Raw genomic sequence first — 26,283 nt, forward strand, 5'->3', positions numbered from 1 at the left:
TTTTTTTTTTCCGATCTTTGTAATATAACTTGGTTAGGATAGGATGCAATTTTCTAGGAGGATATCCTTAATTGATCGTTTAGTTTTTTTTTTTTGTTATAATAATCCATCTATAAGCTAAAATAGTCTTGTCTTGTGTTTTTTTATCTCAGAAAAAGCTTTTGGTGATGATGGGTTATTGAAGCAACCCAAAGAGCTTTCTATTAACAAAGTTGGACATGGTATCTCATCTTTTCGCTTTATTACTTTTCCTTTCGTGCTGCGTAGAGAAAGAATGGCTCACATATGCTGAATTTTTTTGTTGTTTTTGCAGCACTGCACGAGCTTGACCCATTGTATAAGGAATTCACATATTCGTCAAATTTTTCAAGTTTGGTATCATCCTTAGGTTACAAGAGACCAGTAGTCATGCAGTCTATGTACATTTTCAAGGTACATCTAAACTTTTTTTTTTTTTTGTTTCTTTTTTTGTATCTTTTAAAACTTTGATCAATGGAATTGTCTGACTGCTGTAAATCGATGTGTTCACACTGTATGTTGATTGCTGTTAAGAATTAGGAACTGTGATTCTCATATAATATGCAAATGTTCTAGATAGTATTCTTACCTCTTTTGAAACATTGAGTTTTTTAGCTTCTGTTTCGTACTTTGTGGAAATTTTTTCACTATGCAATCTTATGATTTGGACAATTGATTTTACTAGCAACCTGGAATTGGAGGCGAAGTTGTGCCGCACCAAGATAATTCTTTTGTGTACACGGATCCACAGAGTTGTACTGGTCTCTGGATTGCTTTAGAAGATTCTACAAAAGTTAATGGTTGTCTTTGGGCTATTCCTGGATCTCACAAGAGTGGGTTTTTTTCACCTCTCTTTATACGTGTTCTTTCGCTTACCTAGACATTCTTTTTTCTTACGCTGCTTCGTTTCAGATGGTCTAGTTAGAAGGTTTATCCGGGGGGGAAATGGTGTAACCTTTGATCAGCCATCCCCATCTTACGAGCAGAAAGATTTTGTGCCTATTGAAATGAAAGCAGGCTCGTTGATTGCCATTCATGGTGATCTAATTCATCAAAGGTAAATTTCATCTTGTATACAAGATGTAGCTTACTCATAGTTTAGATTTTGTTGAGCTCTGAAAAAATCATGATGTGTACTGTTTGTAATGTGGACTTTCTGTATGCAGTTTCGAGAATCTATCCCCGAAGTCAAGACATGCTTATAGCTTACATGTAGTAGAATCTGATGGATGTAAATGGGCAAAAGACAACTGGTAAGTAAAGATTCAAGCTTTGTTCAATTCATACCAAGTCTTTTCCTCCTTTGATGGCCGTGGAATGTTTACAATTCAATCATATGCTAATGCTAGGATACAAAGAGAATTAATGCCGGAGCCTCTCTATGTTCTTCCTTGATTCAAGCTAGACGTGGAAAAACATTGGAGTTGCTGTTTATCAAATTTCTTGTGAGAACTATGAAAGTAATAAGAACATGGCTAAAAGGGCCTTCTTGTGTCATTTGTTTGTTGAAATACAATTTGTTTCTGCTTTGGTCTCTGTAGTTTTGTCTTTAGATAACCAAACTCAGTGGTCAATAAAGTGTGACAGGGGTTACTTGATGTTTCTTTGCATTCACAGTAATTAAACATTGACGAAAGTCATAAGAAGAAGTTAGGACGCGTAAACATTTTGAGACTTGTATGTAGAGGAAAGAGTGACCATTGGATACAGCTTTTAATTAAAAATTTGTGCGAAATGTTAATGTGATTGGAGGAATGGGACAAAACTATCCCTGTCCTACTGTAATTGTACCAGGGCAAAAAAGAAAACGTGAGACAGATCTTTTAGGTGCAGAAACAATAGAGTCAATTAAAGAGTTATGGGCAAAGTGATGATAATTGCTTTGTGTAGTTGTCTTTAGGAAGTGTTCTTCATCCTCTGTCTCAAAAAGAAAAAATTTCAACACCATTATTACATTCATTATCTTAAGAGTACTAAAGATGGCTCAATCAATGTTCTGTTTCTCGTAGATTATTATTAAGTCAGGATTTTGCACAAGAACCCTCGGAAACTATAGACATTATGAAACGTTAATATATATATACATTTATGTGATTAAGACCTTTGGAGCATCTCTTGTTTGATTTTAAACACATATCTATGATTAAATTGTATTGGTCGATTCTTTTGTTTGTATTAAATTCAGAAAACAAATGAGAAATGGGAAAACATTAAAGACCTTTTTGTCTTCATTCCATCAAAACTCGAATGTCAGTCTAGTTTCCCCAACGGTACGCACTCTTTTGATAATAAATCGCACATTTGCTAAATTCACTGAAAAATTCTAAAGGAATTCTAAACACAGTGCAATGTCAGCATCGAATGTCTCTCTCAGAGAGTCCCGTATCAATTGCCGTGTAAGAAGAAAAGAAGATGAGAAAGCATGTGAATATGTTAGAAAACATCTTTTTAATATATATATATATATATATATATATATATATATATATTCCTTACATAGACAAGGAACCATCGAAGGTTTCACTTTCTCACTTTAAGACATATATATAGATAGATAGTTGAGGCTCCAAACCCCAAAGTCCCCAACATGGTCCAACTTCACATTTAGGTAATAAGTCATAACAATAATAATCTTCAAACCCTTCCAACATTTACTAAACGTCTCCATCTTTCAAACTCTCCTCGTCCATCTAAGAAGAACACATCACTTACCATTTTCGGACAAAACAACAAATAAAACTTCATTAAATCCTTCTAGTCTTATTTATTACTCACACATGCATGGGTTTTGGTTTCAGTTCTTCAGAGGCAAGAACTCGTAGTAGAAACAGTAGTTGCAACACGCTTGGTTTGCATTCGCATTCTTCTTCTCTTTAAACCAGCTGGTTTTCTCTTGGTTCTCCAGAACCGGGAAGAGATTTAAAGTTCGGATTTCCCTCGTTTCAACTTCTTCTCCTGGTTCTTCTTGAGTTACCGACGACGAAGTAACAAGATTCCTCCACGTGATGTCTTTACCATCCTCCGATGGCCTCTCTGATTCTTTTGTCCTCCCATGATCTTCATTATTAGCATTGTCGTCTTTTTTGTAACTCGCCGGAACTAGTTCACGCTGGGCAGAAATTACAAAACAATATAACTCTTCTCAAGATAATTAACAAATATATTTGAAATTTAAGTCAATGATAAATATTTAGCCGAGATGGGATTAAAAGCTAACATCTTTTTTCCCCCTAATTGTATTGCTCTCTGCATCCATTACTTGTCTTCCCCAACCTCCCATACATATTTACATTTATGTTTTTTTTTCTTTTTGGTAGCCTAAAACGTGTTTATTTGTTTGCATATATACACATAATCACATATACATTATACATTAATATAAACCTAAATAAAATTAATAAGATACCTGTGGCTGTGGGTCTGTTTGTGGAAAAGATAAGCAGCTCTTTGTCCGATCAACTCGATAACCACCTGTTAATTGCCACGTTATATAACTCCTCTCCTCAACTAGCATGCACAACGACTTATAAGTAATTTTCCATCAAATTCTAAGCAGACAAACATTAGCTTTAGTTGTATACCGTTAATTTGACCCCCAATCAAAACTGTTTATCCTAAAAATCTATATAGTACCTGATGATGACTCCTTGACGTCTTGATGTGGTTCACGAACATTGTTAGTAGCAACTCCTTCACGACGGCGTCGTTTTTGTCTAGCCTTATGATTTTGAAACCAATAGAACACATTCTTCCCTTCGATTCTGCCATATTTACGGAGCTTGGATGCTATCTTTTGGATCTGTTCTGTCGTCGGCGTCCGTGTTCCGCTCCTGTAAACCTCTTCTAGCGTCGTGATCTGCTCGGGTGTTGGATTCCATCTCGACGTCGTCGCCGCTACAGAAATGTTACTTTTACCGTCGTCGTGTTCTCCTGAGGATGCAGGGACGAGCTGATGGTGATCGTTGCCGTTAATCTCGCCTGAAAAAAAAAATTATGAGTGTTAACAACCAAAGAAGATATACACATTGACTTTGAGCTAAGTCTCTATATGTAAGTAAGGAGGTAGCTAGTAGGGGTTTTGGTACAGTGTGTGATAAGAAGATGATGAGGTTGAGTAGTAGTATTAGTAGAGAGGGGGAAATAGTTGACGAGGTTGTTGTCGGAGACGTATCCCATGCTTGCTATCTAGAAACACAAACTTTGCCCCTAATCACTTTTAATTCCGGGAAGGTTTAGGTGGATATGTAAAGGGCGAATTTGCCGTATAGCCCGTCTAAAAAAACAGATGAAGAATATAGCATATTAAAAATGAAAATGTAGTAACTAAACTGACCTTATAAAAGACACATGCACATGATAAAAAATGAGGAGTGGTGACGTGAGACGATGAGAGTTAACAGAGAGAAAAAGTTGCAATTATTTGTTTTTTTTTTCTTTTACCCTTTTAGATTTTTACATCATATTTATTGTTTTAAAAGTTAATTTAAATTAATATTTTTTATTAACGAAAAATCTAGTATTTTTTTCTATATCAGGATTTGAATTTTTGAAATTGAATATAAATTTATATAAAAATAACAAGTATGAAATTTTTGGTTTATATGAAAGAAAAAGAATATAATATAGAATTATACAAAATTAGTAATGAGTGAAAGGTTATAATGCCCGTGAACCGAGTTTCGATTTTGGAGTTTAGTGTCGGCCGACACCAATGGGGCGCCAGTTTGGTTTGTTCTCCAATTTTGTGCGGTTTAGTGATTTTCGAGAAACCCTTAAGTTCTATAGAAAAAGGAAGACGCCTCTATCTGTTTAGGCGTTCCTGCTTGAGCAATCTCATATCTTAGAAGAAGAGGAGAGAGTTGTGGGTTCTCTCTTGTATGGGATGAGAAATAGGATTGTTTGGAGATGGACGGGAAAAAGAATGAGTTATTGGCTTGAGAGTTTTTGTAAGGAGCGATTTTTACGCCGGTTGCGTCGTTAGAATTATAGGATTCTAGTGAGATCGTTCCCTTGGATCCTGTGTGAGGATTGAGAATCGGGGTGCGGTCATTTAATATATAAAATTTTAATACAATTTTTCAACTTTTATGTAATTTTTCATTTTACTTTCAAACATCTAATACATTATATAATATTCTATTAATACATTAAAAGATTTAAAAATATGAAATAAGATGAATTAAAAAATATATATATATCATGAAATTTTAAAATAAAAAGCGTAAACAAATATTCAAACCTAAATACATAACCAAACTAAAAAGATATGTGTGGCTTTACAATTTTTTACTATTTTGTGATCTTAGGCAAATACCATTTTCAATACACATGAGGCACGATACTGGCAAGAGAGATCAAAAGGCTACAAATAGATTCATTGTTGGGTCTACCATACTTTTCCAAAAGTCCTGTACGTGTTTTATAGATAAACCCAAATTATTTTATTATTTTGGGATAAATGATAAACCAAAATCTTTATGCACACATTGTATTAAGATGTATATAATCTGCAAAAGCAGAAGGAAGGGAGTAACCGAGTAAACATGATACACCATAATGTTACAAGTTAATAATACTATACACTAAAAATGTGTTTAACGAGTTATACTGGTAATTCTTCTAATTGAGCTCAACGAAAGAAAAATAACTTTCGTTTTAGGCTGCAGCACACGACCTAAAGTAAGATATCCATTAGTGATTTTGTAAATTATAGTATTGATATCGTTTAACAATGCTGGTTTAGGTTTAGTGTATTAGGTTTAGGCCAAAGTAAGCTAGGGAAAGATTTAATGAAAAAGGTTTGACATCCTATAGTTTAACGGATGGGTTTCAAACTGGAAGTAGAATGGATGGAACCTAGTTATTATAGCCCAATGACTCGTTTTCAGCCCAGCCATATAAAATTGAATTCAAGAATAAATTTCCAAAACTTTTGTTAGAAGAAAAAAAAAATGATGGAGATGGGAATGTGGGATAGTTGAATAATCCAGTAGAGCTCCTTAAATCTCACCATTTATGGCTACCCCTCCACTGTGCAAAACATTCATTCCACATGCAACAACCTCTCTTTCTCTGAGGATATTCCTCTTTAACCAAAATGGACCCAAAATAAAATTATTTTACACATAAAGAGTCATAATCTTCAGCAACAAATTTGCATTTAGTAATTATATATACACTTTCATGTATGTCTTATTTTCTAAACAATGTAAATACATATGATATCATAATAATGATCAAATATTAAAAAAAAAAATGGACGAAGATCAACGTTTAGTTTTGCCTAAACCATTTGGTATTTAATTCGGTTGTGCTAGAAAATTCTGTATTTAAGTCACAAACCTTAACAAAATAGAAAAATTAACCCGTGAGTGAATAGTAAAAGTAGTATTCAAATGAGCATTAATTATGTTTGTACGTATATAAATATAGAAGTTCTCAAAAAGAGAGAAAACTTATTATAGAAGGTGAGGAGGTCCTTTTAGGTCCTTGGGGACAGGCATCCCCATCGAGAGAACCGTATGCATTAAGTTCATCAAACACATTCAAATGAAACCAAAATTATTAAAGCTAAACCGTCAAATGGCCTACTGTCATAAATAGTTTCTTTCTCCCACGTCACAATAATCATTTAGCCGATTTTATCATATGCTTTCATTTTATTTTATTTTAAACTTTTGTATCAATGAAACCTCTCAACGATATACTATATGGACTACATTTCGATAATATTGATGTACAATGTTTAAATTCATGTTCTGTTCATGCAATTTTGACTGTAAAAAGGGTATTATATATGATTAGACGACTGAATTTACTCCCAAGATCGTTTAAAAAAATTTTTTTACCAGAATGCTTAAATATTTATGTATTTTACCAGGAGCTCTACTGAATATTTAAATATTTATGTACCACCTACAAATATTTATGTATTTTTCAACTATAGCCTATACCATATTCATATTCTCACTTCTAAAACAATTCCAAAACAATTGAGCTCATCATTACAATTAAATACTAGTCATAATGCCGTGAGTTTCACCAAATACCAAGTTTTTGGTTCTCCTTTTTTCAGGAGCGAAAGAGGAGTCAACACTCAACATCTTCCATGTTCATATATATCTAAAATTAAACATTATTATAATAGAAAATATACTACAATTGTTTTTTTTTTATATACAGTATGTAGTATACGATTAGTCTTTGGACCCATTCAACATCGATCTAAAAAAACATAAATATACTATATGGGTTAAATAACAATAATTAAACAGTTATCACAAAAAGACAACCTTCTTTTTCTGCATAGAACATGATCTTCGAAGAAATCCATGCATTCGAATCTTCAACCCTTTTTTAAATCCTTCTTCTAATACACTCTTTTTTTTTTAAAGAAGAAATTTAACAAATTCCAAAATACTGATCTAATTAAAATAAACACAAAAACTACTTTGACTAATTCATATGGATCTTGAAGCAAAAGAGTTACAACAACTGAGAAACAAGATCATTAACTCTTAGCCCTCAGATTAGACAAAGGCTAAGGATAATGATCCATATCTCATTCTCATACTTACTAAAACANAAAAAAAAAAAAAAAAAAATTAAAACTACAAAAACTACGTACCAAAAAAAAAAGTAGCTGAAGAGATCTTTTTTTTTGTTTTTCATACGTTTCGAAGCAGAGAGAAGGATCGAAGAATCTCAAGGCAATTTGTTGGAGGTCGAAGAGAGACCAGACACGTGTTGTTTCATTAGCTTTTCAGTTGTGAAGAGGATTTGGACCTGTGTGAACTAATCTCTTGTCGTCTTTATAAACGTCATCTCTGTTCTCTTCTTCTCGACGTGGACCCGTGAACGACACTGATGAGGCTTTTGGAGCTCGAAACGACGACGTTGTTTCATGGAAAGGACCAGCCTTTCTCGGTGGTGCGGATGGGTAGGGCTGGTGACGGTATTGATCAGGAGATAGAGCTGAGGAAGACAAACCAAAACGAGCAAATATCAAGATTCCCCAAAAGAACACTGTGGAAGTTGTTGTGAGTCCTCTTCTTCGTCGTCTTCTTCTACTTCTTCTGTTGTCTTGCTCGGTTCCTATACAAGTCTCCATGGCTGGTTTGAAAGAGAAGCTTTTTTAGAAGCCCATGAAGAGGTTGTGAAAACAGAGTAATCTGAGTTTGTATCTCTCTCTCTCTCTGTTTACTCGTGACAGAAATTTATTTCCTCTTTGTCTGTGTCTGAAAGTGCAGAGCAGGTTTTGGATTCGACAAATTGATGAGAAAAAAATGGGTTTTGAGTAGATTATAATAATAATTTCTTGAAAAGAAAGTGAGTAATTTTGAGCATCGGTGGTAAGAAGATAAAACCCAAAAGACAAAACACTTTCTTTTGGTTTGAGTGAAGTCTAAGTAACAAAAAACTTTGTCTGAGTCTCTTTGGATAATGAGAAAGAAAGAAAGAAAGAAAGAAAGAAGTAGAAAGAGGGGAAGATGAAATGAAAGATTTTTCTTATTTTATGGATTTAGCTTTCTCTGTGTTTGTTTATTTTAATTTCTCAGTTGTTCATTATCTTATGGGTCTTATCAAACGATCTTGACCCTTGATTCCTGGGAGAACCTTCTCACATCTGTACTATACTCAAGATTTTTTTAACTTGTGAAACTTATTTTTATTTTTATCTAACCTCCTCCAATGCTTTGATTGTTCTCTCTTCTTAAATTTCTTTTTCTTTTTTAATTTTTATCTATAAACGAAAAATTACAATACTGCCATGTTGCTTGGAGATGGTGCAGTGGACAGTTCAGTATTAATAGCCGTTGTCCCCGGGAAATAAGAAAACGAATTTATGTTTTCTGAGAGGAGAGAGGAGAGAGAATAGAGAGAATGGTATTTTGACTGGTGAAATCAAATTGATGGTTAATGTAAAAAGTTTTTTACTAGTTAAAGCAAGTTGTGCTTTTAATGGAGGATTACCTTAGTTTTGCTAAATTTTGAACCCCAAAAGACANGACACCAACATGATTTTTTTTTTTTTTTTTGACGATCAAACCCCATATATTAAGTTATTGGAGATGACTCTATTCGAGAGAGAACCAATTAGGTACCGACAAGCTTACATAGGAAAAACAGAAACCTCGTGCTCTTGCACATTTCACAAGTTTATCGGCACGGATATTATCCTTTCGGGAAATATATGTAATACTAAAACTAGCAAATCTATCTCTTAAATGAATAAAGTCTTTCAATTCTGATGAAAAGGTCGGCCAATCCTCGATATTAGACGTCATCCTTAGGAGTTCTGAACAATTCGTAACAAAAAGAGCTTTATCCAAGTCCAACGCTAATAAACACTCCATAGCCCAAATAAGGGTATCTAACTCTGCATGCAATGGGATAAGCTTCTGCGCGATCCTTTTAGTCCCATGTGTAGGATTCTATCACCGATAGATGCAATCCATCCATGCCCACTCCTATCCACCTCTGTATGCCAAGATTCATTTATAAACCATACAAGAGATTCTTGAGGAATTGGGATCGTAGGTATGCTTGCTTCTACTACCGCTGGTGCTAAGTCTCTGTTATTTGCTCTTCTCCAAACTTCTTCTTCTTGGATAGCTTTCTCCAGTGTATCTTGCGGATATTCAGAGATATTTTCAAACACTTTCTTATTTCTTCCCTTCCAAATGTACCACATCATCCACGGGAACGTTCTCAAGTTTTGATCAGTTGCACCAGAGTTGTTACCACGCCCATATAGAAAATCGAGGTTGCTATATAGGGAAGATGAAGGGAACACGATAGGATGGGAGGGGATTTTCGATAAAGCCCATACTTGACGGGCTGGGGGGCATTCAAATAGCATATGGTTTATAGTTTCTTCCTCCGCTCCACATCTAGGACAAACTTTATCTCTACCAATATGGCGATAATGCAGGCGTTGACATGTTGCCAAGCACCCAGTCACACATTGCCACACGAAATGCTTAAGCTTCCGTGATGTTTTTAACTTCCATGCTTGCGCCTTAAGTGTCGTAACACTAGGTCCCTGAGAAGGGAGGTCACCAGCAGGGCGAGAGATAGCTCTCGCGGCTTCATATCCAGATTTAACGGTATAATTTCCAGACTTTGTCAGAGTCCAAGAATAACCGTCCCTCGAGGCATTCAAGCTCAGTTTGATCCCCAAAATAAAGGTAATTTCTTTCGGGGGGAAGAGTTCCCAAAGACGTTCAATTTTCCACTTTTTGTGTTAAAATCTATCAAGGTGTTAACACAAATCAAGGGATTTCTCTCATTATTTAAACTTTGGGGTGGCCGTGCTGGCATATCTGGGATCCATAGTTCAGTCCAGATGCACGTATTAAAACCCGAGCTTATGGTCTTACGAATTTCGTACGAAAGAACATGCTTTGCTGCCAACATACTCCTCCAACCATATGAAGGTCGATTTGATACTTGTATCTCTAATGGAGTACAATATCGAAAGTATCTCCCTTTTAGAACTCGGCTAAGAAGGGAATCTGGATATCTCAGCAATCTCCATAGTTGCTTTGCCAAAAAGGCAAGATTAAATTCTTCTAGTGTTCTAAAGCCTAGCCCACCTTCCAAAAGTTGAGTGCACATTTGCTCCCATGATATCCAATGTAGTCCTTTACTGTCTGCTTTATTGCTCCACCGGAAATTGGCTATCGCGATAGTTAATTTTGAGCATATAGCTTTTGGTAAGAGAAAACACGACATTACATATGTCGGAATTGCTTGCGCCACTGATTTGATCACGACTTCCTTGCCTCCCTTGGATAGAGATTTTGAAGTCCATAAGTTTACCTTCTTATGGAGTCTATCCCTCACGAATGCAAAGACTTTTGCCTTTGATCCATGAATCTTCTCAGGGAGACCCAAGTATGTACTCATGCCTCCTTCTTGTGATATCCCAACAATAGATTTGATCTCTTGACGTATATGGGACGGGACCTCGGTTCTAAACATGATGGAGGATTTGGAGAAGTTAATTTCTTGTCCAGACGCCTCGCCATAAAAGCGGATCATATCGATAATTTCTTTGCATTGATGAGGAACGGCTCTACAGAAGAATAAACTGTCGTCTGCAAAAAGTAAGTGGGAAACAAGTGGGCTTGCGTTCGAAATACGTAAACCTTGGATCTTTCCCTCTCTTTCTGCGTTCCTAATCTGAGCAATTAAGGCCTCAGTACAAAGTATAAATAGGTATGGAGAGATTGGGTCCCCCTGACGAATCCCACGTGTTGGCCTAATCCGTCCCTTGGGATCTCCATTGATCAAAATACGGTAGGAGACGGAAGTAATGCATTGCATTATCCAACCCACCCATTTTTGATCAAATCCCATTTTTCCATCAAAGTTTTTAAGAAATTCCATTCCACCCTATCATATGCTTTACTCATGTCCGTTTTTATTGCCATAAATTTTCTCCGGTTGGCCTGATTGGAACGGAGGGCATGGAAGTTTTCTTGAGCAATGAGTATATTATATGTGATTAATCTTCCTGACACAAAGGCAGATTGGGTCTCAGATATAAGTTCCGGCAGAAACTTCTTGAGACGTAATCTCAGAATTTTTGAGATCACCTTATAGCTCACATTACACAAGCTAAAAGGGCGAAATCTTGACATTTTACGAGGTCGTTCTCCTTTCGGGATTAAACATATATTTGTCTCATTTAGATTGCCATCAAAGATTCCAGAGCTAAAAAAATTCTTCACCATCTTAGTGAGATCGCCTTTTATGGTTTCCCAAAATTTTTGAAAGAACAATGCAGTCATCCCATCTGGACCTGGAGCCTTTTCCGGATTCAGGGAGAACAATGCTCGTTTGATTTCCTCATCTGAGAATCTCTTTCATGAGATGCTCGTTCATAGCAAGTGTGACCAAAGTAGGAACATCCTTAATGGCCACTGTAGGATCGCTCGCATTCGAGGATGAAAAGAGGTTGCTGAAGTACTCCACCGATACTTTTTCTATTCCTTCTTCTGTATCAACCCATACTTCGAGGTGATTAAGGATGTCAATGATCTTGTTCCTTGCCCTCTTTTGTTTTGTGGAAGCATGAAAGAATTTTGTGTTTTTATCTCCTTCTGCAAACCAAAGTTCTCTACTTTTTTGGTGCCAGTATGCTTCCTCTTCCCTGTAGGCCTCACAGAGCTGCCATTTTAGATTGAGGAGAGTCTCCGACGATGCTTCATCATCTTCGTAGGTCTCATCAATCTTTTCTTGGAGGTTTTTAATCAGCTTTTCCGAATTTGTTTGGTTATTTTTCTTCCAAATGGAGATACTTCGTTTGCAATTTTGGATTTTTTTCATGATGGATCGTTCGACGTAAATATCATCACCACCCCATCCGTTCAACACCGCCTCTTTGAGGCCTGGCTTATCAATCCACCTCTTGTCAAACATAAACCTTCTCAAAAACTTCTTTGGACGTGTTAGTATCAATGCGAGGAGAGGACGATGGTCTGAACCCCACATCTTCAAATACTCCACATTAGTGTGGGAACAAATATTGTGCCACTCTTCGTTTCCCATGGCTCTATCCAGACGACAACAAATCTTACCATTTGACCGTTGACCAATCCAAGAAAATTGATTCCCTTGGAAAGGAAAATCGATTAATCCACATGAATCAATCGTAGCACGGAAAGGTAGAAAAGAGGGTTCTGACCTTTTTTTTCCTCTTCTTTTCTCATGATTTCCTATTATTTTATTGAAATCTCCAATAATAAACCAAGCTTCAGATCGAGCAACTCCAATACGCATTAATCTTTCCCACACATATTCGCGATTTGCGGGGATAGGATCACCGTAGATAAAAGTCATAAAAACTCGGTTTCCATTAATGATAGTTTCGATGTCGATCAATCGATCATCTAACAACAAGAACTTAACTGGATAGTCCTTTGAATAGAAAAGAGCTAAGCTTTCACTAGTGCTATCAGGCTCAACAGTTTGGAGATTATCAAATCCTATCTCAACTTGCAAAGTTTACAGAAATGTTTTATTATTCTTAGTCTCGAATAAAAACATAAAACCTGGAGAGTACATGCAACACATCTCTCTCAGTCGACAAGAAGTTTCTTTAGCTCTCGCCCCCTGACAATTCCATGGTCCTCATAAACTATTTCCGGAGGGAGTATTAAACCCCACCGTACTATCGTTTCTTTGAGTAATCTTAAGTTTCCAGAATCTTAGCACCTCAATAAAATCGAGGGAAGTTGTTATAATTTGGATTTCATAGTTGGGCCTAAATAACAATCTCTTTTCATATCCAAAGAGAATCCACATCAGCAAGCTAATGGACCAATCGTAGAAATAAAAAGATCTGGTGGGCCGAACAAGCTTTAGGCCTGTAACACTTTCTAGGTCTATCTTGGTCACAAAGGAGGGATAACGCCATCGACTGCTAGCTGCCTGACCAACGCTGGAACTCCATGGTTGAGCAGTGGCGGAAAGGAGCTTCTCTAGATCTGTTGCAAGATGTGCACAGCGGAAGAAGCCAGCGGAGACGTGGTTGACGTCGCCGTAAGAAGTTCTCACCGGTTTGAAAGGTAACCCGTGGAAAGTAAAAATCCTTCCCGACGCGATAGAACACATACGGAGCGGTGGGAATATATGCCTGACAAAACAAGGTATTCCAACTACAGGATCTTGAGCGCTAAACAACGGATCTTGAGAATCAGCCACTAGGTCTTGGGAGTTAACCACCGGATGTTGAGACTCAATTACCGGATCTTTGGTATCAACTGCCAGATCTTGCAAGAATGCCATGGAGGTTTGAGAGTAAACCAGTCCGAGCAGAGACGCGAGACACACATAGTCAACACCAGAAACGAGCAACAATAAAGTTTGAGTAAAGTGCTTCCCATAATGGGAGATGAAAAATTGGGAACCACAAATATGTGCCAAAGTATAAACACCTTTAGGCAAAACCTCTGTTAAAAAGACTGATTTATCAACATTTTGGAGAACCCAGAAAATGAAATCTAAGAGAAGCGACTTGAAATGGTCATTCTTATCATCCATGATTTTGATAGGCTTAAACCAATTGCTAGAATCCTGAACCTTAGCATAAACTAGAAAATATTTAGAAGAAAATTAGCAGATATTTGAAAAGAAGCAAAACCAGAATACATGTCTTTGAGAAAGAAACAAGAGAAGTTAGATCTACACGAATCTATTGCGGATCCGAAGCAAACAAGTGAAGAAAAGGAGAGAAGATGGTGAAGGAAACTTGGATCTGGGATCTAAGATCCAGAAACTCCATTTCGAAAATTCCGTACACGCGTCTCAGAAACTCTCTCTCTACGATACGTGGAGCCTCTGAATAGTTGACAGGTGTTTGTTATCCACTTTGTTTTTGGCACGTGTTATTCAGAATATTATCAATGAGAAAAATCCGTTGTTGCAGAGTCTTTCTGCGTCGAATGTCTTGACGACAAGTGAGATAACCTCTGTTCTCTGTTTTGTCTCCATCCCTCTTTGTCTTTCACGAGAACTTTTTTCTATTTCTTGCTTCTTCCATGTCCCTGCTTTTCAACTCTCAGAGAAAACCATAAACAAAGGCAAACTCAGTTTTTGACCAGTGTCAATAGCCATCTAATGACTGACATTAACATTGAATTCGAATTCACACATTTTTTTACCCTTCTTAATCTCCTGACAAAAAGGTATGAAAGTAGTTCAATTTCAGCTAATTTTTACATCACTTGAGATTACAATACAAGATCTGGAATATACTAAGAAAGATACAAAACCCATTAATTGGCAAAAACCGTTAGGCAGGGAAAGATCTATATAATTAATGAGAAATTAAAAGATCAAACAAGCATTAATGATGAGTAATTAATATGTACAGATTGACATATAGCTACCTTATTCAATAGCGTCTCTCTGTTTCAGGCTTCTCTGACTGATGCAGAAAATGAAACAATAAGGCATAAGCTTCAAGATTTGTTGCCATCTACAAAGTTTAATGGATCAATAACTTGGCTTTGCATCATCAACTCGTCTTCTGAATCTATTCCACAGCATCAGATAAATTCCAAATCAGTTCCCTCTTAATAATCAGAACATCAGTAAGTGAAGTCACCAGAACTCTCTGCAAGAGCATACACCATTCCTGAAGTGGTGAGACCTGTTCTTGTCTCTCATGATGATCTCTGTCGAAGTAAGCCTGGAAACAAACTTGGAAAAAACGTGGCAATCATCACAGGTTCTCAAGTTCTTCATAACCCGTATAGGATGTCGCGCTCTCCCAATAATGAGTCCAAATGCAATAGCGAGCTTCTCACTGTGATGACTGAGAGAAGACTCTTTTTCCTCCATTTCCACATCATGAAACACCGATCCCGTCTCAGGAACATACCCCATGTTCCTTATCTTCTTCAAGATTTCATCTAATTTCTCATATATCGCCTTTGATTGCGGATGTGATTTGTCTCCTCTATTGAAAAAATAAACTTTACCATCAAACTCAACGGAACTGTAAGCAGCAATCTTTTTGGTGCCCAGCTTCCTCATTTTACTCCTTACTTTGTCAACACAATCCCATTTACCAGCAGCTGCATAGATATTAGACAGTAGTACGTGGTATGAACCAATATCAGGAGCTGTTTCTACAAGTACGTCTGCCACTTTCTGCCCCAATATCATATCACGATGAACCGCACAAGCACCCAACAAAGCTCCCCAGATACCGGTGTCTGGTTCCACTGGCATCTTTTTGATAAATTCATAAGCCTCATCTAGAAGACCAGAGCGTCCCAAGAGGTCAACCATACATGCATAATGCTCTTTTCTCGGCTCAAGATTCTTATCATTCGATCGAACCATGAGACTGAAATAACTTTTTCCTTCGTTCACTAGTCCAGCATGGCTACAAGCAGAGAGGACCCCGAGAAATGTCACGTAGTTAGGTCTGAGTCCCTCGTTTCGCATCATAGTGAACAATGCCAAGGCTTCTCCACTATCTCCATTCATTGCATAACCTACGATCATTGTGCTCCATGAAACCACATTCCTTTGTTTCATTTCGTCGAACAATACCCTCGCAGCTTCGGTGTTACCACACTTCAAGTGCATATCAAGCCTAGCATTTTCGACTATTATGTTACAATCAATCTCTTCTTTTCTTGCACGATCATAAATTTCTTCTCCGACCTCTAAAGAGCCTAGCTGACCACAAGCAGAGAGCATACTCACGACAGTAAAAGAATCAATCTGAACTCCATCCGCACACATCTTGTGGTAATACTCAAGAGCTATAGCGGAGTTTCCAGTCTGAACACAAACAGCAATAAACGCATTCCAAGCCACTAAATCTTTGACTTGCATTGACTCAAACAAGAACCCCGCTGAGCTCAACTCACCAAACTTCATGTACATCATCACCAACTCAGTTGCAAAGATCCCAAGACACTCAAAACCATTTTTGACAACATGGGCATGAAGGGCAGATCCACAGGGCAAAACCCCCAGCTGGGAGATCGCCTTCACCACAAACGGGTAAGTGAACTCATCAGGACGGACACCAAGATCACGCATTTTCTTATAAAGTAAGACAGTTTCAGAAGGGATCTGGTTCTTAACGTACCCTTTAAAAAGAGTGTTCCAAAGGAAGATCCTTGGCTTGTGCATTTCGTCGAACAGGTGGCGTGCGTAACACATGTCACCCATAAGCACAAGATTCTCTAACAGCTGGGTTAAGAGGCTGTTCTTTTCACAGAAACCTGTCCTCAGTACAATCGCATGGATCTTCTTAAGCTGCCTCGGTTTTGAACAACTTGCTCGTAGAAGCTCGGAGAGCATTTGTTTTGTTAATGGCGTTTGTTTCGCAAGCATCTCTTTCTCTTCTTGTCGTGATCGTCTGATTTTTTCGTACACTACATCTTAAATATGCAGTCCCCTCTGTCTCTGAATTTTTTTAAAGCCCAATGTTTTCAAGAAAAGGCCCAATAAAGTAAGCCCAACAGTGCCAAAAAAATATAATAAATCATTTCTCTTCTTCGCCTTCTTTTTCTTTTTTTTGTTTTTTGTTCTTCAATGATTCACAACTAGATTCGGACCCGTACATACGTGCAGGGTTATGTTTGTAAATAACTTTTTTTATACAAATTTTTTGGTTTAAATTTATGAAATAATGATGGTTTCATCAGTAATTTAAATTTCAGAATGACCTAAGGATCATACCAAAATAAAACCTTAACCTCATTAATGGTCCATTAGATATTCATTAAACACATGAACTATAAAACCAAATATAAACATGTTCACAAAGATTAAATCTCGTCTGAAACGACTAAAGCCCGTTTGATACAAATATAAATATTTTGAGAAGGAACATAATATTTGTTATGTATTATACATGATCTCAAATTCCTATCGCATGACGAATGTAGTCCCGCACTTACATGTGAGATAATATTTATATAAATATATTTAATATAGTATGTAAATTCGAACTCATATCAGTTGAGTATTTAGTTTGATTTTTCTTTTGGTTTCAATCTAAATTATTATTGTTTGAAAATTTTAAATAATAATGATTTCACCAATATTTTATAACTCAGAATGATCCAACAGTCGGACCACTATCAAACTGAACCAGATTAGTCGTTGGTTAAATTTTATTAATCTCGTAAAATGTTATAATTTGATATAAAATCGATAAAAACGACTAAAACCTGTTTAAGACAAATACAAATATTTAGGAGAGACCATAATGGTGTTCCGTTCTGTCCTGTCCTTTTCCATTTTGTACTATTCTCATTTCCAAATACTCATTCATAAGAGAATACATTCACAACATGGGACATTCCATGTATAGAATAAATTTTGTATTTCTGATAGAAAACGGAATAGGACAAAACAAAAAAATCTCAAAATCTAGTATGTAGCAAACATAAATATAAGTTATAGATTATTGTATATTTATATACATATGACATAGTAGAATATTGCAAAATTAGTTGATTTATTAATTTTGTTATTTTGGTTCATCTTTATTGGATTACATTTCTTTGTTTATTTTTGTTATAACATACCTTTATGTGATTTTTTTTTATTTTAAACATTTATATGCTGGATAAATTGAAAAACATGTTTTCTATTAAAGAAATATGAACTTTTTTGTTGTTATTAATTTTAGAAGGTTTATCGAAAATTGGAAATCCTAAAGTTTAGCCACTTTTTTTATTGGAATATGCTCAATTTAAAGTTATTTGAATCTATATTGAACGCAAGTTTTGTAGTATACACTAACTATTTAGATCTTATTATGGAATATACTCATATATGAAACCGATTAGAATTAATATGGAATGTTCGTATTACAGATTTTATCTAGTGTTATTAATAGAATTGGTTACTTACCTTTTTATTAATTTTGATATCACAGATTTGTTGTCAAATATATAAAATTTAATGATGAAATAAGTTTTTTTGGTTACTCGCTCCACCTTTTATAGAAGGCAAGTAACCAATTATATTTACCATAATTATGGTATGGATGGTTTTATACCTTTATTGTAAAGTTATTTCCTAATTCGACATTATTTAATATTTATCTTTTACTTTATGGATAAAAATTTACAAAACATTACATGTATTATTAATTAGTTCACTATGGGTATAGGATATTGACATAAATACTAAGTGATTTATTTCCTGTTCTCTTAGGTTTTACCAAAAAAGAGATTTAAAATAATATTAATAAAATATCCAAAATATTAACTCGATTGATTAAAGAAAAATAAATATTGGTCATTATTTTTTTATTTGATACAATTTAATTGTAAATACAATTTTACACTGTTAAAAATATAATTTTTCTTCAGCATGTTTGTCCCAGTTCAGAAACTGCAAAATCAAGTCGCCAACACAAAATAGTTATTAAGACATGCATGAAACATGATAAGAACATATAAACACTCTTTTAATTAACAAATAACATAAGAAGAAGTGAAAAGTACCAGCTCATATATTTTTTTTATGAGATTCTCTATGATTAAATCTCTTGATTTCGTGGCACATTCACAATCCTTGTTACCTATAATATTTAAAATAGAGAATACGTGTCAGATAATAATGTTTAAAAATAAAATTTATAAGATTAAGTAAATAATTCTATGAAATCTAGATATTTCTCTACTCTATGAATGATCAATAATGAAATAGAATTTTGCTTCAAAGAATATGTTCCTGACGGCTTGAAATATATGATAAACTGTTGACCTTGAAACCAAAAAATCATAAGAATATGCATAAGAGTTTAGTAAAACCTTGAAGATAAGCATGAGAAGAAGAACATGCTGATTTATTTTTGCTTCTGTTTTTGTTTACAAATCCAGTTTTTTCTATATTGTTTGTGGGATAATCTAGAGGGATGTATGCAAACAATGGTATGCAACAAATGATTTCAAAAATATAAGATGAAAGTAATGTTATGAGTTTAAGACTTTAAGTAGCTCTCCAATATTTGTAGGCGATGTGAGTGGATTTGAGAATATACCTAGCATATATTTACCGAATCAAATATTATATGAAAATTTGGTAAGTACGTTTAATTTCGACGATTTGTTTCAGATATATGTTAACTAAATTCCACTTTATATATTAAAAACTAAATATTGAATAGAGATTTGGTAATTACCTTAAATATCGCCAGTTTGATAGTATTCTAATTCCTCAAAATTGGCCAGTTTGATAATATTTTTTTTTCCTCATTAATTTTGAATATGAATTGTAATTGTTAGATCTTCTCCGAGACTTCTCATTGATGCTCTTCAATTATTTAATGATTTTTCAATGTAGGATCCACGTCCTTTGAAGACCAGATCCGAACGGGTTATACGCGATCCGAATAGCACTATCTTTGGCCGCTTAAATTTCTAAGCTTTTAGGTCCTAATTACCCTAGTTTATTTTTTTTGTTTGTTCTCCAGTTTGTTTATAGAAAGTGTAATACATGGAATTCTGTTTTGTTTATTTTTTTTTATCCCTAAGTACACTTTCCAATTAATAATATAGATAACAAGTGGTAGTGTGGATTTAAGGACGCACCGTCAACCATGTCTAAATCAATTGAATAAGGTGAGGTGTGAAACCCCAAAATTTATGAAATTCTCTAGTAAATTATTCATTTGACATGAGCATGATTCATGAATGTTTTTTTTTGTGACCATTCCTTTCATTAATAAGTTTTATTATCCAAAGAAAAATATATATATATTGTATTTGTTTTCTTTAACATTTAAATATCTCATTTTGTGGTCTTTTTGTGTTTTTTTTTGTCTAGCAATGCAACATTTATAGTATTTGAGTTGTTTGTATACTACACAAATGTGGTCATACTAATTACTAAACGTAGTTCAGTCTACAGTAAATCGAGTGAGATAATCGTATTCATCATCTCTATCTATATACCTGCATAAAAGTAAGTATGAATGTAAGATTCCGTTCTAATATTATCTAGAAGAACGTCTACTCTAAAATCACATGGTTAAGAAAAAACAACATACAATATATCATTTAGTTTAGTAGTTTATAATAGTACTATACTAGTGTTGATTGTTGTAGTATAGAAACGGATGTTTCGACCCCATCATCATAATAAATTCATTGTCTAATCTTTCTATCTTCTCACATCATAGTTTTATTGATTTTTTTTGTCGGTGGGACAGCGGAAGCGTGGAAAACGTTTGGCCAATAATATCCGTCTCTTAATTGTTTGATTTGAGTTCTCCGTAAACTTATAATTACTTTGCTATTATCTTTCTTTAATCTGGACTAGAAAAAAAACAAAACATTTGATTAAACGTTCGATTTCATATCAAGTCGTGAAATCCGAATCAAAACCAAATCGCGCCCGAACACACACAAGTTATATAGAGATATGAAAAATAATGAAAATAATATATTTTTAAAGGTATCACATTCACACCCCTTGTCGTATTCATAAAGTAGCCCCATCCATGTTAGATAGAGAGCTTCAATTCACCGTGAATCAACACAACTACCACTTGTTAAAATGGTCCATGCATAGGTCCGCCACTGATGGCCATTGTTTATCTAAAAATCCAATCTGCAATAATGCAAATTGACACAGAAGCGCGTGGTAAAAAAGAGTTTTAGTCAAATGGACAAATGGAGAAAAAAGCATGTTTTTTACGTTTTAACCGTGACATATCTCTATATAAACGAAGGCAACCAGAAGTGAAAGTATTCATACACCAAAAAAACAAACAAACAAACGAAAAAACATCCACTTCACGAGATGGCAACGTCGGGTACATATGTGACGGAGGTTCCATTGAAAGGATCAGCGGAGAAACACTACAAGCGCTGGAGGAGTGAAAACCACCTCTTCCCCGACGCCATTGGCCACCTCATCCAAGGTGTCACCGTCCACGACGGCGAATGGGACTCCCATGGAGCCATCAAGATCTGGAACTACACATGCGGTAACTTACTTTAATTATATAACTCAATCTGAAAACTAGGGTTTTTTTGTAAAGAATACTGCCAAATTATTCTTTGATTATCTATATGAAATCACATGAAAATGAATATATATATATATATATATATATATAGTGGTACCAATATGCTTAGTATACAGAGAATCCATTTATCATACGGTTTGACCATATACATATATATATATGTAAACTCATCTCATAATCTCTTATGCATATCTGTGGTACTAACTTATGAATATATATATATAAATATTTTTTGGTAAAAATTATGAATATATATATATATATATATATGAATTATAATTAACATGTACATATATATGTATGAAGATGGGAAAGCGGAGGTGTTCAAGGAGAGGAGAGAGATAGACGATGAGAACATGGCGGTAACGTTCAGAGGATTGGAAGGTCATGTGATGGAGCAACTTAAAGTGTATGATGTCATCTTTCAGTTCATTCAAAAGTCGCCTGATGACATCATCTGCAAGGTCACTATGATCTGGGAGAAGCAAAACGATGACATGCCTGAGCCCAGCAACTATATGAAGTTCGTCAAGAGCCTCGCTGCTGACATGGACGATCACGTTCTCAAAGTCTAATTAAATCCCTTTCGAATTCGATCCACCTCAAACCATCATGCATCTATCATCACCCTCTTCTTTTGTGTTCGTGTGTATCATGATGTATCTGTGTAAAGTGTTTTAAATACAATAAATGTCAGTTCGCATATGTATGGTTTAATTTCATCTACTGTAATATATATGCATGCTTTGATGTTGTTTAATATGGTTGAGATTTCATTTATGTTCATCTATTAAGATTCAGAATCACAGGAGAACACGACGGAGAAGAAGAAGAAGAGGAGAGCCATTAAAGCTTTAACTAACTTTCTTAACAGAAAATAAATGTGTATTACAAAGCTTAGTTTAGGAAGTTAATCATAATCTTCTTATATACAAACTTCTCATTAACCCAAACTAAGTGAACCAGAGATAACCGGTTGATAACCAGTCAATAACCAATCCTCATCTATCCTAATATCATCTTTACATGTATCCGTAGCTTGTTAATTAATGATTTTAAAGATCTAGTAACTAAATTAAGATTCTCTAACAGTTGGGTTAAGAGCTAGGCTGTTCTTTTCAGAGAAACCTGTCCTCAGTACAATCGCGTGGATCTTCTTAAGCTGCCTAGGTTTTGAAGAAATTGCTCGTAGAAGCTCGGAGTCGGAGAGCATTTGTTTTGTTAATGGCGTTTGTTTCGCAAGCATCTCTTTCTCTTCTTGCCGTGATCGTCTGATTTTTTTTATACAGTGCATCTTAAATATGCAGTACCCTCTCTCTGAAATTTTTGAAGCTCAATTTCTTCAAGAATAGGCCCAATAAAGTAAGCCCAACAGTGGCAGAAAAAAATATAATAAATCCTTTCTTCTTCTTTTATTTTTTATTTTTGTTCTTGAATGATTCACACAATACTGTAACAAGTGGTAGTGTGGATCTAAGGACGGACACATCAACCATGTCTAAATCAATTGAATCAGGTGAGGTGTGAAACCCCAAAATTTATGTAATTGTCTAGTAAATTATTTATTTGACATAAGCANTTTTTTTTTTTTTTTTTTTTTTTGTGACCATTCCATTCTTTAATTAGTTTTTAATTTATTATCCAAAGAAAATTATTTATTTTGTATTTGTGTCCCTTAACATTTAAATATCTCATTTTGTGGTTTTTTTGTGTGTGTTTTTTGTGTAGCAAATTCTGCAACATTTGTAGTATTTGAGTTTTTTGTATACTACACAAATGTGGTCATACTAATTACTAAACGTAGTTCAGTGTACAGTAAATCGAGTGAATAATGGTATTCATCATTCATCTCTATCTATATACATGCATAAAAAGTAAGTGTGAATGTAAGATTCCGTCTAATATTATCTAGAAGGACGTCGTCTACTCTAAAATCACATATAGAAAGAAAAAACAACATACACTATATATCATTTAAGTTAGTAGTTTATAGTAGTACGTACTATGTACTAGTATTGATTGTTGTAGTGTAGAAACAGATGTTTCGACCCCATGGTCATAATAAATTCATTGTCTAATCTTTTTTCTTCTCAGATCATAGTTTTATTGATTCTTTGTCGATGGGACAGCGGAAGCGTGGAAAACGTTTGGCCAATAATATCAGTCTCTTAATTGTTTGATTTGAGTTCTCCTTAAACTTATAATTAATTTGCTATTATCTTTCTTTAATCTGGACTAGGGAAAAAAAAAAACAAATCATTTGATTAAACGTTCGATTTCATATCAAGTCATGAAATCCGAATCAAAACCAAATCGCGCCCGAACGCACACAAGTTATATAGGGATATAAAAAAATAATGAAAATAATATATTTTTAAAGGTATCACATTCATACACCCCTTGTCGTATTCATAAGGTAGCCCCCATCCATGTTAGATAGAAAGCTTCAACTCATCATTCTGAAAAAAATGAGAAAAATGGCTCCGTTTCACCACCAGATTACCGACACCCGATCAGCTTTAAAACCAACCTCAATCTCTGGTTCATGCATGTAATTTGAATCTAACTATATTAAGATGCAAGGGGTCGGCTTTTGGATATATTGTTTTTATTCCTTTCAAATTGGTGGATAGAATTTAAACTATTTTGACCAAGTAACTGATCACCCTTATAATTCGGTCACAGGTTACTTTTTAAAAGATGTTTTTTAAAATGGCTCACCATTTAAAAAACATGCAGTCATTGTCGACCAGGTTTCCCATCGGTTCACCTATTTTCTCTTTTGTAGAAAGCCGATAGTGATTGTTAACAGCTTCATTAAAAATATGATTTCTGTCGCTTGATTATTATATTCTAGGAATGTAATATATTCATTTTGACAACTACTATTCAAGTGAGGTGTTGATGGCCATTGTTTTTCTAAAAGTCCAATCTGCAATAATGCAAATCGACACAGAAGCGCGTGGTAAAAAAGAGTTTTAGTCAAATGGAGAAAAAAGCATGTTTTTTTACGTTTTAACCGTGACATTTCTCTATATAAACGAAGGCAACCAGAAGTGAAAGTATTCATACACCAAAGAAACAATCAAACAAACGAAAAAACATCCACTTCACTAGATGGCAACGTCGGGTACATATGTGACGGAGGTTCCATTGAAAGGATCAGCGGAGAAGCACTACAAGCGGTGGAGGAGTGAGAACCACCTCTTCCCCGACGCCATTGGCCACCTCATCCAAGGTGTCACCGTCCACGACGGCGAATGGGACTCCCATGGAGCCATCAAGATCTGGAACTACACATGCGGTAATTAACTTACTTTACTTATATTTACTCAATCTGAAAACTAGGGTTTTTTTAAAATGAATACTGCCAAATTATTATTTGATTATCTATATGAAATCACATGAAAATGAATATATATATATTGGTACCAGTTTGTCACAAGTATACAGAGAATCCATTTGTCATACGGTTTGACCATACATATGTAAACTCATCTCAGAATCTCATATTCATGTGGTACTAACTTATGAATATATATGAATTATATATGTATGAAGATGGGAAAGCGGAGGTGTTCAAGGAGAGGAGAGAGATAGACGATGAGAACATGGCGGTAACGTTCAGAGGACTGGAAGGTCATGTGATGGAGCAACTTAAAGTATATGATGTCATCTTTCAGTTCATTCAAAAGTCGCCTGATGACATCATCTGTAAGGTCACTATGATCTGGGAGAAGCAAAACGATGACATGCCTGAGCCCAGCAATTACATGAAGTTCGTCAAGAGCCTCGCTGCTGACATGGACGATCACGTTCTCAAAGCCTAAATCCCTTTCACCTCGAAGGCTCAAACCATCACCTATCATCATCACCATCATCATCACCCACCCTCTTCTTTTGTGTTCGTGTGTATCATGTATCTGTGTATGGTGTTTTAAATACAATAAATGTCAGTTCGCATATGTATGGTTTCATCTACTGTAATATGCATATGCTTTGATGATGTTTAGTATGGTTGAGGTTTCATGTATGTTCATCTTTACATGTATCCGTAGCTTGTTAATTAATGTTTTAAAGAGTAATTAAACTAATATTTATCTTTTTTAGCACCAAAAAAAAATATATTTGCACTATAAATGTATCAGCTTCCACTTTTGACAACAACAAAAAAAAAATGTATCAGTTCCACAAGGGGCACATAAGTTATATACAGTATTTAGTAGTTGTGTTATTGGTCATTTTGTTGTTCCTTTTAGTGGTTGTATTATTCATTTACAGCATTCATTATATACAGCTGTGTTTAGTGAATATGCTATTCATATGCTACAATTGTATATTATTGCTGTCTTTGTTTCTATATTTACTATAGAGTAATAAATGCTGTCCTTGTATGGTCATATAGGTTGTAGCATTCATCTTTTCTTCTAAATTCGTCGTGAGTAGTACTGTATCATTATTTATCGGTCGTATATAAAGAAATAAATATCAGTCGTCAGTACGTACGTATAAAGTTGTAGTATAATATTTAGAAAATGGACAGAAAAAAAACAGTTGAATTTAAAAAGGTTGTATAGTGCTAGTTAGTTTGGGGTTGAGCTTTGGTTATGCTCGGATTAGTTTCATCTAGTATTAAGCTTCGTTTAAACTTAATTACTTGGTTGTTGTGGCGTTTGAAAGCTTTAAGTGGGTCTCGATTTTCTTACGGTTAAATCCCGGAAAACCCTTGACAAAGC

At 35.0% G+C, this 26,283-nt stretch overlaps 7 protein-coding genes across 7 annotated transcripts; 3 read left to right on the forward strand and 4 right to left on the reverse strand.

Moving 5' to 3' along the window:
- On the forward strand, positions 153-1,622 carry LOC104789908 (phytanoyl-CoA dioxygenase; the record flags this gene model as incomplete). Its single annotated transcript, XM_010515570.1, is given in 6 exon segments — positions 153-221; positions 314-432; positions 704-851; positions 931-1,075; positions 1,185-1,271; positions 1,368-1,622. Coding segments are annotated over 6 exon segments (614 nt in total), but the record flags the coding sequence as incomplete, so codon positions are not given.
- On the reverse strand, positions 2,813-4,211 carry LOC104789909 (WUSCHEL-related homeobox 6-like). Its single transcript, XM_010515571.1, has 4 exons — positions 4,104-4,211; positions 3,652-3,996; positions 3,425-3,489; positions 2,813-3,127 (listed from the first exon to the last, which is right to left on the reverse strand). Exons 1-4 carry the CDS (start codon positions 4,192-4,194, stop codon positions 2,813-2,815), a joined length of 816 nt encoding a protein of 271 aa, XP_010513873.1. The 5' UTR covers positions 4,195-4,211.
- On the reverse strand, positions 7,623-8,630 carry LOC104789910 (CLAVATA3/ESR (CLE)-related protein 16-like). The gene has a single exon (XM_010515572.2). It carries the CDS (start codon positions 8,126-8,128, stop codon positions 7,781-7,783), a length of 348 nt encoding a protein of 115 aa, XP_010513874.1. The 5' UTR covers positions 8,129-8,630; the 3' UTR covers positions 7,623-7,780.
- LOC104793811 lies at positions 11,875-12,576 on the reverse strand. The gene has a single exon (XM_010520240.1). The coding sequence runs from the start codon at positions 12,574-12,576 to the stop codon at positions 11,875-11,877; it is 702 nt and encodes a 233-aa protein (XP_010518542.1).
- LOC104789912 (pentatricopeptide repeat-containing protein At2g01510, mitochondrial-like) lies at positions 14,131-17,033 on the reverse strand. The gene is made up of 2 exons (XM_010515573.2): positions 14,919-17,033; positions 14,131-14,584 (listed from the first exon to the last, which is right to left on the reverse strand). Exon 1 carries the CDS (start codon positions 16,885-16,887, stop codon positions 15,133-15,135), a length of 1,755 nt encoding a protein of 584 aa, XP_010513875.1. The 5' UTR covers positions 16,888-17,033; the 3' UTR covers positions 14,131-14,584; positions 14,919-15,132.
- LOC104789913 (MLP-like protein 328) lies at positions 21,256-22,307 on the forward strand. Its single transcript, XM_010515576.1, has 2 exons — positions 21,256-21,505; positions 21,854-22,307. Exons 1-2 carry the CDS (start codon positions 21,319-21,321, stop codon positions 22,120-22,122), a joined length of 456 nt encoding a protein of 151 aa, XP_010513878.1. The 5' UTR covers positions 21,256-21,318; the 3' UTR covers positions 22,123-22,307.
- LOC104789914 (MLP-like protein 328) lies at positions 24,597-25,598 on the forward strand. Its single transcript, XM_010515577.1, has 2 exons — positions 24,597-24,851; positions 25,109-25,598. The coding sequence occupies exons 1-2, from the start codon at positions 24,665-24,667 to the stop codon at positions 25,375-25,377; spliced, it is 456 nt and encodes a 151-aa protein (XP_010513879.1). The 5' UTR covers positions 24,597-24,664; the 3' UTR covers positions 25,378-25,598.

Source organism: Camelina sativa, chromosome 6 (assembly GCF_000633955.1).
Source record: "Camelina sativa cultivar DH55 chromosome 6, Cs, whole genome shotgun sequence".
NCBI classification, from domain to species: Eukaryota; Viridiplantae; Streptophyta; class Magnoliopsida; order Brassicales; family Brassicaceae; genus Camelina; species Camelina sativa.